At 50.4% G+C, this 16,337-nt stretch overlaps 1 protein-coding gene across 4 annotated transcripts in view; it reads left to right on the plus strand.

Annotated features, from left to right (window-relative positions):
* MAP3K14 (mitogen-activated protein kinase kinase kinase 14) overlaps nt 1–6,808 on the plus strand; it is a 29,456-nt gene extending 22,648 nt beyond the window's left edge. For all 4 annotated transcript variants that reach the window (XM_077806036.1, XM_077806038.1, XM_077806037.1 and 1 more), the window contains 4 exons: nt 79–185; nt 538–682; nt 1,291–1,391; nt 2,252–6,808. In XM_077806036.1, coding sequence (XP_077662162.1) covers nt 79–185; nt 538–682; nt 1,291–1,391; nt 2,252–2,416 — 518 coding nt within the window. In that variant the 3' untranslated portion in view covers nt 2,417–6,808. The remainder of the gene's footprint in view (nt 1–78; nt 186–537; nt 683–1,290; nt 1,392–2,251) is intronic.
* The last annotated feature ends 9,529 nt before the right edge of the window (nt 6,809–16,337 follow it).

Genomic DNA, 16,337 nt, shown 5'->3' on the forward strand with positions numbered 1-16,337 from the left:
AAAGGGAGAGGGGTTGGGGAGGCATGGGATCAGAACAATTGCAAATCTCTCTCCATTTCCTCTCCCTTTTGCTTTTAGAGTTGTTTTTGAACAGCCTGTCGCAGCCGTACTCTCTGGAGGAGCAGGAGCAAATGCTCTCGTGTCTCAGCATTGACAGCCCGCTCATGTCTGATGCCAGCGAGAAGGTGAACAAACAGATCCCAGCAGTGGTTGCTGTGTGGTTATGAGAGGCATTTGCCTTCTGATGTAAAATGGGAGGTCCAACGTCACCAGCAGTGGAGACGTGGCAGTACGGCCCCTGGCAGATGTGCTGCCTTTCCCATTACCTCTGGGTCAATCTGTGGGTGGCCTAGGGACTGTTCTGTGGAGGGGATTCTCCCTTCTTTGGACACAGGAAGGTGGGTGTTAGCGAAATGTTCTTCAGCGCGCTCGCACTGTGGTTTAATAGTAACAATCCTGCATGCTGTACTGATGGATCGCATGGCCCTTGTATATGCAGTGTCAGGAAGTGAGCTGTATGCATGGTTACTTTTTCAGAACTCTCTGAAGGCCTCTCAGAGCCTGAGGGACACCATGAGCTCTGGGGTTCACTCCTGGAACAGTCAGACTGATGGACAGAGCTTCAGCTGGAACAACCTGCTGTATCGCAGTCGGCACACAGACACCCCCAGCTATTTTAATGGTGCGTCGATTTGGGTCTCCACATCTGGACACAGCTACACCCTCTCTTGGGGCGGGGGTGGGGGGGTGGTTCAGTAGCCACTGTGCATGAGAGTAGCTGTTTTGTTTTTTTTTCCAAGTTTTCTCTTCCCATTGGTACAAAGGAACCATCCCTGGGAGGTGGGAGAGGGTCTTGTTAAGTCTGTGACCCTTCATCTGGTGAAAAGCCCATGAGCTTCATAGAATCATAGAATATCAGGGTTGGAAGGGACCCCTGAAGGTCATCTAGTCCAACCCCCTGCTCGAAGCAGGACCAATTCCCAGTTAAATCATCAGCTTCAAAGAGGCTATGCCCGCAGCTCCTAGTGAGTTCATGGGGTGCTCAGGCCCTTGAAGAGCAAGGCAGCCAGAGGAAAACTGCTGACTGCATAGCTTCAAGGGGTGCAGCTCTGTGCCTCGTACGCATTTGCTGTGCCTCTGGGCTCTTGGACCAGCGCACATGAGCCCCTTAGTGGCAAACCCTGTACCTCAGGCTTCTACCAGGGCATTGGACGCTGACTGATCTCCATTGGAACAAGAGACTTTAACTCCACCAAGCCTGCAGGAAGAGTAAATGACTCTCTGTTTCAGGAGTGAAAATCCAGATCCAGTTGCTAAGTGGAGAAAATCTTCATATCCGAGAATTCCACAGGACCAAGGTGGGGGACATTGCTACTGGGATAAGCCACCAGGTGAGGAGCCAGCCGAGTGCTGTGACTCAGATGGTGGCGGCTGGGCCATCACGTGCTGGTCAAGAGTAGGCTACTGCTGGAGGGCAGGTGGTGGTGGCTTGGGGGTTAATGGGCTAGTCCGCTTACACACCCTCTTGACTGACTTGTTGTACTTTTTAGACAATGTTGAGAGATGGTTGAGTTGTTCAGACTTCTGGGGCTCCTTCTTTCTGACTAGAAACGTTACTGGTTTTCTAGGGAAATTAGAATACTGCTTGCATACAAGAGGCATGTAGTGAATGTCAGCTAGAGAAAATGGCTGCTCATCGGTTTATAATGGCCCTGAGGGTGTGTTGTTGTCAGCTTCCAGTGTAAATACTGGGCTGCCTTGGCTGGAGACTGCAAGTTGTGAGGGAAGGGCAGTTACCAGTGTCGCAGGATTGTGAGGCTCAGTTGATCTTAAAATGCTTTGACCTTCTCAGAATGAAGGGGCTGTAGAAGTGTAAAGGATTTGTATTATTGGAATATGCTCCTTTGGGATAAGCCATTCACTTAAGAATCACGAAGCAAAGAGTTCCAGCTAAAGAGAGAAGGGCACAGGAGCCTAAACTAACCCAGCCATCCCAGTTAATGAACAGCCAGCAGTAGGCACTAAATGTCTGTGGGAATCCAGCTGCAGGAGAAATACCATCTCTATTTGGCTTCTGAAATAGTCAATCACCAGGGGAGAATTAGGACATGATCCCTGCCAAGCATGAACCTCCTTTCTCCTTGCACTTTGTTAATCAGAATGCTGTTAGCCAGCTAGAGTATTCCTGTCATGCACTGAATTAGACTTTGATTGCCAAGTGCCACAAAGCTTTGTTTGCTCTGGTTCACAGATACCAGCCTCTGCTTTCAGCCTTGTTACAAAGGAAGGTCAACCTGTTCGCTATGACATGGAGGTTCCTGACTCTGGTATAGAACTGCAGTGCACCCTTGCTCCTGACTGCAGTTTCGGTTGGACGTGGAGAGTCAAGCATGGTCAACTGGAGAATAGACCATAAGTCTTTTGGTCTTGGAGGTCACTTCCTTATGTTGAAGCATGGAATTACAGAAGCCCACAACCAACTTTGCTTGATAAGCATCCAATGCAGCTATTGATGTTTCCTACTGAACTAGGATTCAGGGTTCAGCTATTCCCTGCTTTAGTGCATCAACTCCTTGCTGCTTGGTCTGGATTCAGTCTCTGCAAGGCAGTCTCTTGCGTGAGGGCTGTGAACATGCTGAGATTGAATGCAGCAGAGAGGAACAGGATTGTACTGCTGCACATTGGCACTTTCCAGGAGAATGCTGGGGAAGGAGCCGGCCACCTCGATTGCTCAGAACTCCGACATGAAGTCTGTAGAATTCGAACTCTAGAGGAAGGAAGATGGGGATCTTGAGTATAGTAGGATGGTGGATGAGGAGGTGGCAAACTCCTTTCTTGGTGAAGGAAAAATTCTGTTTCTGTAGGTTTTGAATAGCATCACTGCCTTAAGATTAGAGCAGTGAGGAAAATAGAAGCTGTAACTGGCTGGGTTTAAGGGTTACAATCAAATCATTGTATTCCCTGTTTCCCTTCCCAGCAGCATTCTGTTTTTTGAGGTTGCAGCTTCTGATCAGAAAAGGATTAGGGCCACTCTCCAGAAGGGCTTTCCTTTCACCTCTGATTTCAACAACCCCTCTTTTTAGTTCTGGTCCACAGAGATCTTGCATTATCCCACTCTTTCATTATTGTAAACAATATATATCAAAGAAGGGAATACATGGTCAGGAGGCTTGAGAGTTGAACTCCTGGGTTCTGTTCCCAGCTTTGCCATTGATGTGCTGTGCCTTGACTAACCTTTTTGAGAGTCAGTTTGTCCATACGATGGATAGAATACAGGTGGGAGGAATGGCAACTAGATTTAACCCCTATGGAGCATGTCAAGGTCAATGAACTATGTAAGTCCTCTGTTAGAGCCATGGCTAAGAGTACTGTAAGGAAGCAACTATCATTATCCCCATTTTACAGATCAGAAATCTGAGGCAAGATCAAAGTGACTTGGCCAAAACCACACTCTGAATGCATGGCAGAGCTGGGACTAGAACCCATGGTTCCTGACTAGCCAGTGCTTTGTCCACAGACCATGTTGCAAATTATAGTGAAACTTGCAAGTAATGCTGGGCTAAAGTACAGTTATCCTCCGTCTTTATTAGAAGATGCAAGCATCTTCAATGGTCCCTTGCATGGTTAATGTTTCCGGCTGTATTATATGATCAAAAATCCTGAATCAGAAAATCAGAGCTCTTGCAAATGTGAATTCCAAGGTAAGAGTAGAACTTTACAAGCAAAGAGGTGATTTTTGAGCAGCAGTGTAGTGATATTTCTATACTTGTTTAATCCCAAAATACTTCAACTATACAGCGTATATATCTACTGTTGCTGAAATGCAGCCAGCTCTGGCATCTAGCAGTAACCGGCTAGAAAATAAAACTTGGCATTCCTACCAAGAGGGGAGACTTGAGTTCCATTACACTTCTTCTCAAGAAAAGTGTCATGGGAATTCAGCTTTTTAAATTTTGATAGAGAGCCTCCATGACTTCTGTTTTCAGAAGCCATAAAGTACATTGAACTGTTCTGCTACCTTGCAGTGAAAGGCTGAATTAGCATTGCCGGGGTTGGAATCTCTTTCCACGGAGCTGAGGAATTCCAAACGCTAATGCTTTGTCAACTGCAGCAAATTCATTGGCAGTGGGGACTTTGGTTCCTGTCTCTGCTCCTGGGGCGCAGGATTTTCTTTGTCCTCTATCAAGAAAACCGTGGCATTATAATCAACAGCTGATGGTGTGTTGCTGTGACATAACCCAGTATATGTCTCCCCCTTATCCATTGTTTCGCATATCCGTCGCTCCTCAATAGGGGAACGTGTTCCAATTCACATCAGTCCTGATCTGAATATCCGTCATTTGCAACTTACAGTACAGTACTGCAACCAACGGATATGTGGATTGGGACCGATGTAAAGGGAACGTGTTCCCCTATTGATGAGTGCCGGATATGGGACAGAGATGAGTAGCCATGAGTGGGCCACCACCCACCCATTTAACATCCAGGCCCATCCTGCCAGTCCCAGCTCTGCTCCCACCCCAGCACTTGAGCCAAGCCCCCAACCCAGGTGGGTGTGCACATTTTTCCAGGAGCCCCTGGCCAGAGCATCTATTGTGTCTCCCCCCCCACTCCCTCCCGGGCTGGCTGGAGAGGGGAGAGAAGCAGACAGATCGCTCCTACCCCTCTGTCCCCAGTCATTGCCCACCCACCCAAGTGTCCCCTCCTGCCTATGCCAGTGCTGTACCAGTAGGTCCCCAGAATCTGTCATCTTGGGATCCGCTGCCCTTTTCAAGAACGCAACCCCAACGTAAACCAGGGACTCGCTGTATTGCCTGTCACCCCAAAGATTGCTCATGCCAAAGTCTCCATTTTTGTCACGGAAGCCACTGATTCCGTGACCTCCATGACTTCTGCATGGCTGGTGCGCCTGGCCTGGGAGCTGCCTTAGCAGCTTGGGTAGCTCCTGGGACAGGCACACCAGCCACTGCTGGGGCAGTCTCAGGCCCCCGGTCCCCCAGCAGCAGGAGTTTGGGGGAGGGGCTCTCCGGAAGGGCAACAGCAACTCCCCTCCCTCATCTCCACATGCTGCCTCCACCCGCAGACCCATGGGAGCTGCAGAACCCAGGCCTTGGGGCAGAGCAGGGTCAGCATGTGGAGCCAAGAGCTGGGGTCACCACTTCCCAGGAGCTGGTTAGGGAGCCTGCCCCAGCCCCCCCAGCCCCCGCAGTGCCCTCCTGAGCCGTGCTTCCCTTCATCCACACCCATTTTAGTCAGGGGTATATAGTAAAAGTCATGGACAGGTTATGGGTTGTGAATTTTTGTTTACTGCCCGTGACCTGCCCATGAGTTTTAATAAAAATATCCATGACTCAAACATAGCCTTACTCATGCCCTCTGTTCCGTCACTTAGTCCTGGTCTACACTAGGGAGGGATCGATCTAAGTTATGCAACTTCAGCTATGTGAATAGCGTAGCTGAAGTCAATGTACTTAGATCTATTTACCATGGTGTCTTTGCTGCAGTAAGTCAACGGCTGATGCTCTTCTGTCGACTCCACCCACGCCTCTTGCCCTGGTGGGGTACGGGAGTTGACAGGGGAGCACTCGGCGGTTGATTTATTGCATTTAGACTAGACGTGATAGATCAACCCCTGCTGGATCAATCACTGCCCATCGATCCAGTGGGTAATGTAGACAAGCCCTTAGAGTCTCATTCTGGTATCTGAGGGGACACTACATAATTTTACCAGTTTCTCCTTAGTAACTTCCACCTTTTTAACCTTTTGGTGTCAAACTCTGCTAAACACTAGAGCAAAATGCAGCAGCCCTCAGTGTTAGGAGAGTGAGCTCTACATTTTACTTATAGCATTAATGCTGCCCTTTTTATGCTGGGAACTTATCTGAATGATGAGTAAAAGTGTAAACATTTGTGAATCCAGGTAGGCAGGATGTGTATATCCTCCTGTGCTTTGGCACACCAGCATTAGCCAGTATCTCTACCCCATGTATCTCGTCCTCCTTAAATCCGACGCTGTCCTCTTCATTGTAGCTTCATATCACTGTGATCCAGCTTCCATGTGACAGATTCCCATTGTCAGCTGAGCAGGCCCTCGTGTCCACTATCTCCAGCTGACAGGGACAAGGCTGACTTTCATTACTGGTACCACAAGCCAATCGCTTTTCCTTACTGTCCTTGAAGTGTGGATCTGCTCTGTAAACTGACTTCATAAGGTGCCTCAGGGCACCATGTTTGAACAATTCCAGATCAAATTTACCTTGCAAGTAAGAGACGGCTTTCCAGCTCAGACGCCACCGGCCCTGACTCTTGTTGCCAATGACAATCTGCTGGTGCAACTTGGTGAAATAGTCTGCTGCTGGAGCCAGGTGAGATTCCAGGTCCCTCCCCTGCAGCTGGGTGGCTCTGCAGTGCTAATAGGAGTACAACATGGGGGACAGCTCTCGTCGCTGGAATCAGCAGGTCTGGCTGAACGTGCCCGAGTACGAAGGTGCTGCTTGCTATTACCTGCGCACTGTCCCGTGGAGAACCCCAGTTTAGGGAAATAGAGGAGGAAGGAAAAGCAAGAGTGGTGGCACACACCACTCCCTCCTGGAAGGGTCTGGGCAAAACTATGCCACTGAAAACAAAACCAGAAGCAGCTGTTAGGGTGCAATGGGTGCTACTTCTAGGGGTGGAAGCTGCCCTATTTTCCATAGGCTTGAACAATTTGTACACAGATGACACTTTACAAAACTGACTTTTTAAAAAAATATAAATTTAGATGCAGGTTGACCTGTCCATGAAAAGAATAAAGCTCTTTGTTCTCGTGGCTGTGTCCGAGTGGCATTGTCTGTGGTTTTGTGTCTGTGTTGTGATACTGGGAACCCGACAAATCCAGTTACATTCAGCTCTGCTGCTGCAGTGTCAGTGGGTTCTTGCGGGACATCACCTGATTGGGTTATAGAGAAGTGGCTTTCAAACAGCTCCACCCCCTTCCCCATTCCACCAGTCGCCCTGTTAAGGCAGGGATATGCTAATCCATTTCAGGAAGGGAAGTTCTTGGGAGGGGGAAAATGGGCCTCTAATTGCAAACCTATCCATTTAATTAGTCCTAAGCTTAAAACTAGCCCAAAGACCCTAGCACCTGTTTGGTTCATCTCTGCTACAGCCCTAGCCTAGATTCCAGGTTAGTCAAACATTCTAGTATTCCTGGGTGAGTAACATCTTCTCGTGGGAGGTGTCTGCTGAGAGGACTCTGGAGGGCAGTGATAGGAGGAGGAGGGGAAACCTAGGCTGGGAATCTTGAAAAATGCCCTGGCAGGGAGATGGAGTCTAGGTGTGGAATTGGGGAAAGCCCTGTGCTTGAGATGTCTGAAAGTAACCATACTGTGGGGATAGCCCCCCTTGACATGGAGGGGCAAGGTGAGCCTTGGGAGGTGGTCTGATTTGGTCACCTGCAGCAGCCTTCCCAGGGCTGAGAAACTGCATCACTTGGAGCCTCTCCCTGACCCAAGCCACCCCTTGAAACCCAGGTTATTTGTTCTGCTCCAGCCTGGCCTTTCCCCTTCAAGAGCCACGCTCTAGGCTGCGGGACAGCAGCAGGCCGAGGCACCAACGCAAAGAGTCCGACCATCAGGGTATGAGGCTTTTTAAAATACATAGGGATAACCTGGGCTGTCTGAATATTACCTCAATATGGGATATCTGCACAGGGAGTGAATGGGGCAGGAGTGGGAATGTTTGCAAGAGCTCTAGATCGAGATTTCTCTCTCCTCTTCTCTCCCCCCCCCCGCCCCCACTGTTTTTCTCACACAAATAACTCTCGTGGTGCCATAACTCCAGCTGATGTAGAAGGGCCAGTAATGCTGACAGCGTGTCCCCCCCTGCAGTGTGACGGGGGGGAGGTGAGCAGCATGTAGAGAGGTACCTGGGCTAGTAGCGTGGGTAACAATCGCGATGAAGCTGCAGTGGCCGTGTGAATACGTGTGCAGGGTCTTGGGCTGCGGGGGCTTGCCCCGCTGCCAGAGCGTCATTGCTATGGTTACTCTAGCTAACTGGATCAAAGCTGACTTGGGGAACGTCTGTACACGCTCCAATCCCACTTCCTGCTTGCAGTGTAGACGTACCCCTGGGTGGTGAAGGTGCGTCAGCAGTGCAGAATACTCTACGGCAGGCTGCCTGGTGGCACCACACCCGTTCTGCAATCCCACCTCCTGATTACAGTGCAGACCTACCCTTAGAGCGCCGAAGTGAAGTGAAGGAGGACTTGTGGCACCTTAGAGACTAACCAATTTATTTGAGCATGAGCTTTCGTGGGCTACAGCTCACTTCATCGGATGCATGAAGTAGCAGCTGAGAACTTCACTGCTGGTTTGCATCACAGGCTCACTTAGGGAGAAGTGCTTAGTCATGTCAGCCTTCAGATAGTGGAGGTGCCAAGAGCTGGCAGAAAAACTCCTGCAGAGGCAACTTCTATCAATCGCTTCAGGGCACAAATTGGCTGTCACAAGACTGCACTGAAAGCAACTTCCAGGCATTGAAAACTAGGCTTATAAACTACCTGTCCAACTAAGCAACCTCCGAGGCCGGTTCTTCAAGTGAGCATGTACATGCATTGCACTGCAGGACTCTACGTGCACCCAGTGCTCTTTGGGTGCACAGATGCCGCCCGGTGAGCGTGTACGTGCCCCACACGGCTCAAAGAACAGGTACTGCACAGGGAAGTAACCACTTTCATCAATGGCTGAGATGAGAGAAAATGGATTGCTCCTACCAAACTGCGCATCGGACTTTGAGACCGTTTCCAGTCAGCACGCATGCTAGTCCCTAAACAAACTGGTTTGGGTTTCAAATTTAGCTCTGAGCACTCAGCGCCCTGCTGGTTCAGTTTGCTAGTTCTGCCTGTTGACTGTTCACTGAGAGTGCGTCTAGGAGCACGTTGTGTTCCTTCCTCAGGCCAGTAGAGGAAGCCTGAAGAGGCTAGAAAGCTCTTTCCTAGTCCCTGACCCTGGGTGGAGTGTGCTCAGCTGAATGTAAGGTTGGGAGTGGTGTGTTTAAAAACACGTTCTACCACAGCGTTGCTACGTGGTTTCTCATACTAGCCACAGAGCCTGGAAGAAAGGCCCCTGCTCTATAAAAGCTCTGGGTGCCTGAGCACCGGCACTGTGGAGCTGATGGTATTTAAGTGGAAGGTTAAAGGTAACCAGTGACCTAGACTGCAGCTTAGCGATGGTACCTGAAACCAAAAGGGTGCCATCCCATGTACCCTGGAAGTTGCTTTTCATCTCCCTTGGGCAAGGGCCCATGGATGGAAGCTACAGTTGTGCTGGCATTTCCCACTTGCAGTGTAGATTTTGTCCATCTCTTTGATCGCTTTGGTTGAAGCTTAACCTGTGGGGTTTGGGGTTTGTTTGGTTTTTAAATGTCCTTTTTACTATAACTCCTCCTGCTAAGTGGAAGATGGAGGCTCTGGCTACACTGGCAACTTACAGCGCTGCAACTTTCTTGCTCATGGGTGTGAAAAACCACCCCCCTGAGCACAGCAAGGTAAAGCGCTGGTGTAAACAGTGCCTGGAGCTGCTCCCCTCGTGGAGGTGGCGTACCAGCAGAGCTCTCTCCCAGCGCTGGCCTGCAACCACACTCGCACTTTGAAGCTTCCAGCGTAGCCATGCCCAAAGAGAGGTATCAGGCGAGCAGTCACAGCCCTGCCTTCTACCAGCTTCCAGTGGAAATATCTAACCTGGGCCTGGCTCTGCAGTGAAAGCAGTTTAACGGTAGTGACTGGCCCATGAGTGAGGGGTCAGCATATCTGAGACCGTGCCTAGGCCACAAACTTCCGCCAAAACCAAGTAATTGGGCGTTGGAAATAGGTTCCACATCTTCCTCTCATGGGTGCAGGGCCCGTCCCCACCTGGTTATGCTGTTTGGACAGTAAACTGAGCACTTCCCCCACATCCACATACAAATTCAGGCTTCTGTTTGTCCTACACCTGGCAATGGACACACAGGGCGGGGAGGGGAGCACTGTCCTTCTGGGGGTTTGGAGGGGGGGGGGGGGCTCTGCTGCACCAGGAGAAACTGGTACATAGGACTAGAAGGGACCTCCAGGATCACTGCGTGTAGATCCCTATTACAAGCAACTGTCATAAGCTTACCAAGCTTCATCTTCAATGGAGCAGCCGAGCTTTTAGGCACAGAATGTACCCGATAAAGGGAAAAGCTGAGGGCTGAGTCCTTTGGATGCATGCAGGGCTTTTCAAAGGATTTCTTTTGACTCAGTGCTACTGCTTAGCGCTAGGGCCAGTGTGACATGCCCCCCATAGGGCTTTATGGAAATATGCTTATGAATATATGTTCTGGAACATGTTCTATGCTACATATGCCATGTAACATATCTATGTAAAGGTTATGATCTACTGACTCTATTAATCCTATTTGTATGCATGTATCATTTTTGTATTTGAAGTAACAAATATTGACCATGTACTGGCTTGACTTCTAAATAACCTTAGTTGGTCAGTTCCTGGAGCAAGGAATTCACAAAGTTAAGGGCCCAGTCAAGAAGCACTTAAGGAACAATGCATCTTGGAAGGTTCCAATCCACATAAGTCTTCCTGGAGACATTCAAGATACCATGTGGGCAATGGCTTCTGCCTGTAAAAACTGTGAAAAGAACAGGAGTACTTGTGGCACCTGTGACAAAGTTCTTGCTCTACCTTGGTGTGTCTTGCGCTTATTGATGGATTTGCTCGCCTTGGAGCTTCACAGCAGCCCTCAGCTTGGCCGTTTTTCTGAATCCACAATCCAGGTCGATGACTCCTGTGTCTGACCAGGAGTTGGGAGGATTTGGGGGGAACCCATAGGTTACTTTCCCCAAGGGTTCAACCACCTCATAGGGCCCCTGCCATTGGGCCAAAAGCTTGCTTTCTGCCGTGGGTACCAACACCATCACCCAATCCCCCGGTTGGAACTGTCGGACTTTTGCCTGGCGATTGTAATGGGTTCGCTGGGCCTCCTGCGTCTTTTCCAAATGTTCCCATACCATAAGGGTGACCTGGGCTATCCATTCTCGCATCTGCAACACATGGTCAATTATATTTCTCCCCTCATTAAGTTCCTCTTCCCAGATTTCTTTTGCAATATCTAGTATGCCATGGGGGTGGCGTCCATATAATAATTCAAAGGGGGAAAACCCAGTTGAGGCCTGAGGTACCTCCTGGATTGCAAACATAAGGTAGGGTAGTAGGGTGTCCCAATCCTTCCCGTCTCAACTTACCACTTCCCTTATCATTGCCTTGAGGGTTCAGTTAAACCTTTCTACCAGCCCATCAGTCTGCGGATGATAGACTGAAGTTCTCAGGGTATGTATATGGAGCAGCGTACAGAGGTCCTTCATTAGCTTCGACATAAATGGGGTACCTTGGTTTGTTAATATCTCCTTTGGTAGCCCCACGCGGGCAAAGATCCCCACCAACTCTTTAGCTATCGTTTTGGAGGCTGTGTTCCGCAGGGGAACGGCTTCTGTGTAGCAAGTAGCATAATCCAGAATGACAAGTATATATTGGTGGCCCCAGGCTGTCTTCTCCAGGGGTCCCACTAGATCTATGGCTATTCACTCGAAGGGGACCTCTATGATGGGAAAGGGTATTAACGGTGCCCTCAAGTGGGGATGGGGACTGTGCAGCTGACACCCCGGGCAGGACGCACCGTACCTCCGCACTTCTTCATGTACTCCAGGCCAGAAGAATCGTCACAGGACCCGTGCCAGGGTCTTCTCTATCCCCAAATGCCCCCCAAAAAGATGACTATGGGCCAGACTTAATACAGCATTCTGGTGTTTTTGAGGTACTAGGATCTGCTGTACCTTCTGCCCCTGTACTGGTGCAACCCCGTATAAGAGATTCTTCTTCATTATGAAGTAGGGTCCTGGTCCCTGGGGTTTCTCTTCCACGGGGATCCCATCTATTTCGGTCACCTTCTTCCTAATGTTGTCGTACCTTGGGTCTTCAGCCTGGTCCCGTCCAAAATTTCCTCTCCCAGGGCTAATCTGCCCGAGATCTAGGGGTCCAGTCTCTGTTGCCTCTACTGGTTCAGAGGCATTAGGGTGTGGGTCAGACTCAGGTGCTTCTCCCTCCTGGGTGGCCTCCTTTTCAGGTGCTCAGGTCCGCCTACCTCTGAGAGCGACCCTCTGGCTTTAGTCCAGTATTCAGGTTCCCAAGGCCTTAACTGCCCTTCTTTCCCTTTTCGTCTTTCTACGCTGTCTGGGAGTGGAGAACAAATTGGGGATATTTCAGAGAAGGTTGGGGATTGACAGTCTACTGTGGATGCCTCACTACTTTCAGGGCTTCCCCCTTTCTCCAATTCCCCTACCGGGAGTAAGTCTCCAAACCCTGGGAAGTCCCTCCCTATGAGCACTGGGTATGGGAGTTTAGGGACTACACCTGCTGCTACCACAGTAGTGTTCCCCTGAATTTTGATTTTTACTGGGATGGTTGGGTAATAACCAACTGTCCCATGGACGCATGTTATCCCCGTACGCTTAGCTCACAGCAGCTGACTACGCTTCACGAGCTTCCTCGAGACAAGCGCGATAACACTCCCCGAATCAGCCAGTGCTGTGGTCTCTACCCATTTAGCTTCACTGGTCTAGTGTACATATGTGGGGTTAGTGAGACCCCCACAAGGTGGATTAGGGAGCATGGGTCTGCCCAGTCCCCCAGGTTACACTGCATAGGCTCCTCGGCATTGGGACACTGTGCAGCTATGTGTCCCCACTCCCGGCAGGCGTAACGTCTGTATGGAGCCCTAGGCGTTCCCCGGTCTCTTGGTTTGGGTAGTCTAACATCACGAGCCTCTTCCCCCTCAGTGCTCCGACTCTTTGTGGCTTCTGGTGGCCTTCAGCCCCTCTCTTTTTCCCCCTGGGCTCTCCTGGTGGCCCAGGCACCCGAGCGCTAGGGCTTGTTGCTGCTAGTTTAACCCGGGGTGCTTCTTCCTTAACGGGTCAGGTCAGCTCCCTCGCCGTCCTTCACCCTTCTACCAGTGCAACAACCTCGTCGTAGGGGGAGGGTTCGTTCTGGCTTACCCAGGCGCGAAGGCCTGGCGGTAGTCCTCTCATGTACCGGTCGATGACCAGAACGTCTAGTATCTCTTCCGGACTCCGGGACTCAGTTCATAACCACTTTCATGCGAGATGGACGAGGTCATATAATTGGGATGCGGGGTTTTGTTTTCCTGGTACCTCCACTCATGATATCGCTGGGCCCTCACTGCGGTCATTACCCCAGATCTGGCCAGGATCTCTGCTTTCAGCTGGGGGTAGTCTGCCACAGCCTCTTCAGGCAAATCATAGTAGGCCTTCTGGGCCTCTCCACACAGGAATGGAGCAAGGATGCCAGACCACTGTTCTTGGGGCCAAGCCTCCCGCGGGGCTGTCCTCTCAAAGGCCAGGAGGTATGCATCTACATCATCCTCCTGTGTCATTGTCTGTGGCCAATTGCTGGTCCGCATGATCTGCGTCCCCTCATGGCCACGGTTCAGCTCTGTCAGGGCCTTTCCCTGGTTTACCAGTTCCCGCAACATAGCCCGGTTTGAGCAGCCTGGTCCGTCAGCAGGCGATTAGTCTCTTGCTGCAGCCGCTCTGCCTCCTGTTGGGCGGCTGCTGGACACGGGTAGCCTCCTGCTGGGCAGCCGTGGCTTGTATCAGTTTCCGCACTCCCTCCTCCATCATGGTGAGAAAAAATAAAAATAGATCCTCTTCCTTTTTTTTTTTTTTTCCCCTTCCAAACACCCTCCTTCTTTCGCCGCGCTGTGGACGCCAGATCCCACTTCCGACACCAGTTGTGACAAAGTTCCTGCTCTACCTTGGTGAGTCTTGCGCTTACTGGCGGATTTGCTCGCCTTGGAGCTTCGCGGCAGCCCTCAGTTTGGCCGTTTTTCTGAACCCCCAGTCCAGGTCGACTCCTCCTGTGTCTGACCAGGAGTTGGGAGGATTTGGGGGGAACCCGGGCCCGCCCTCTACTCTGGGTTCCAGCCCAGGGCCCTGTGGAATGCAGCTGTCTAGAGTGCCTCCTGGAACAGCTGTGTGACAGCTACAATTCCCTGGGCGACTTCCCCATGGCCTCCTCCCAACCCCTTCCTTATCCTCACCACAGGACCTTCCTCCTGGTGTCTGATAATGCTTGTACTCCTCAGTCCTCCAACACTCCACGTTCTCACTCTCAGCTCCTAGTGCCTCTTGCTCCCAGCTCCTCACACCACAAACTGAAGTGAGCTCCTTTTTAAAGCCCAGGTGCGCTGATTAGCCTGCCTTAATTGATTCTAGCAGCTTCTTGATTGGCTGCAGGTGTTCTAATCAGCCTGTCTTAATTGTCTCCAGAAGGTTCCTGATTGTTCTGGAACCTTCCCTGTTACCTTACCCAGGGAAAAGGGACCTACTTAGCCTGGGGCTAATATATCTGCATTCTATTACTCTCCTATAGCCATCTGGCCTGACCCTGTCACACAACTTAGAGACTAACAAATTTATTTGAGCATAAGCTTTGTAGCTCACGAAAACTTATGCTCAAATAAATTTGTTAGTCTCTAAGGTGCCACAAGTACTCCTGTTCTTTTTGTGGATACAGACTAACACGGCTGCTACTCTGACACCTAAAAACTGAGTCATGCATGGAGATGTGACTTGCTCAGGTGACTCCAGAACTCCATCTAGGAGCTGGATTTTGCATAGGAGAGAGGAGGGGGTCTCCACCCACAAGAGAGAGTCTATTTAAGCCCGTGGGAGACCCCTCCATTTTGTCTTCAGCTGGCTAAAGAGAGAGCCTCTTCACCCCCAAGAAAGAAACTGGAACAAAGGACAATAACCACAGGGGGTGCGAGTGATTGCTGGACCTGGACTAGAAGGATATTAGTCTGTAAAAGGAAACTTACTGGAACTGGTGACGTTTTTGTCTGTATTCAGTTTTATTAGACATAGACTTGCGGGTTTTATTTTATTTTGCTTGGTAATTCACTTAAATCCTACTTTCTGTATTTGATAAAATCACTTTTTACTTACTAATTAACCCAGAGTATGTATTAATACTTGGGGGGGGGGGCAAACAGCTGTGCATATCTCTCTTATCAGTTTTATAGAGGGTGAACAATTTATGAGTTTACCCTGTATAAACTGGGTAAAACAGATTTATTTAGGGTTTGGACCTCATTGGGAGTTGGGCATCTGAGTGTTAAAGGCAGGAACACTTCTGTAAGCTGCTTTCAGTTAAACCTGCAGCTGTTAGGGGACGTGGTTCAGACCTGGGTCTGGGTTTGCAGCAGGCTAGCAGCTCTGGCTCAAACCAGGCAGGGTGCTGGAGTCCTCAGGTGGCAGCTCCCAGGGGGTTTCTGTGATCCAACCCGTCACACCCAGCATTTGCAGAATTCCAAGTGTCAAGCTGCATGAGCTAAGTGACCAGTTTCAGGACATACAGAACTTTGATGGGAGCAAACCCAATGGTGCGTATCTGGTACTCTGGGTTCTGCTGTTGGCATCTGCATGGCTGCAGTGTTTGTAATATAGAACAGCAGGGGTAGGAGCATAACTGCACAGCAGTGGAAGGTTATAATCACACCGAAGATGTGAAATTGGCACTGGCCTATAACGTGGCTGAATTGAAGAGAAGAGAACCAATGCACTAAGGATTAGGAGAGGAGCTGCCCTCGGGGTGAGGGCCCTATTGTTTGGGACACTTACAAATAGATTGGGCCAGCAGCGCACTGGACTGGCAGGAGCCCTGGCATTGAATGCTGGCTCGGCTGGTGACCTGAGGCATGTCATGTCTCCCCTCCTTGCTTTTGGTTGTTTGGGGCAAGAATGCTCCGTGGAGATGTGGTGCCCAGCACCCTCTAAGCCCCTAGAGCAGCTGAGGAGGATGAACTGCTCCCAACATGCCAGCAGCTCCCCTCCAGCATGAAGGCCTCAGCTCCCAGTGGTAACTGCAGGACTCGTGTCCCCCAGGTAATGCTCAGCAGAGGCCAAGGAATGCTCTCAGCTCTGAGTGAGTGATGCTCTCCCTGAGCTACCCCAGACCTTTGCCTTAATCTCCATGCTCTGGAGTGTATCTTCTCCATGCTCTGGAGTGTATCTTCTCCCTGCTGCTGTTTCACTCCCTGGAGAGACAAGGTGGGTGAGGCAGGATCATCTCTGCTGGACCAGCTGCGGGGGGTGACGAGATGTGTGAGTGTACACAGAGCTCTTGGCTGTAAGCTCAACTGCATCTCCCCCCCCCACCCCCCAACCAGTTGGTCCACTGACTAGATGCTATTGCCTCTCTCTGCCCCCCCACCCCCACCCCAGGGGACCAACCTCACGACCCCAGCCCTGC

This window comes from Eretmochelys imbricata, chromosome 27 (assembly GCF_965152235.1).
Source record: "Eretmochelys imbricata isolate rEreImb1 chromosome 27, rEreImb1.hap1, whole genome shotgun sequence".
Classification (NCBI taxonomy): Eukaryota; Metazoa; Chordata; order Testudines; family Cheloniidae; genus Eretmochelys; species Eretmochelys imbricata.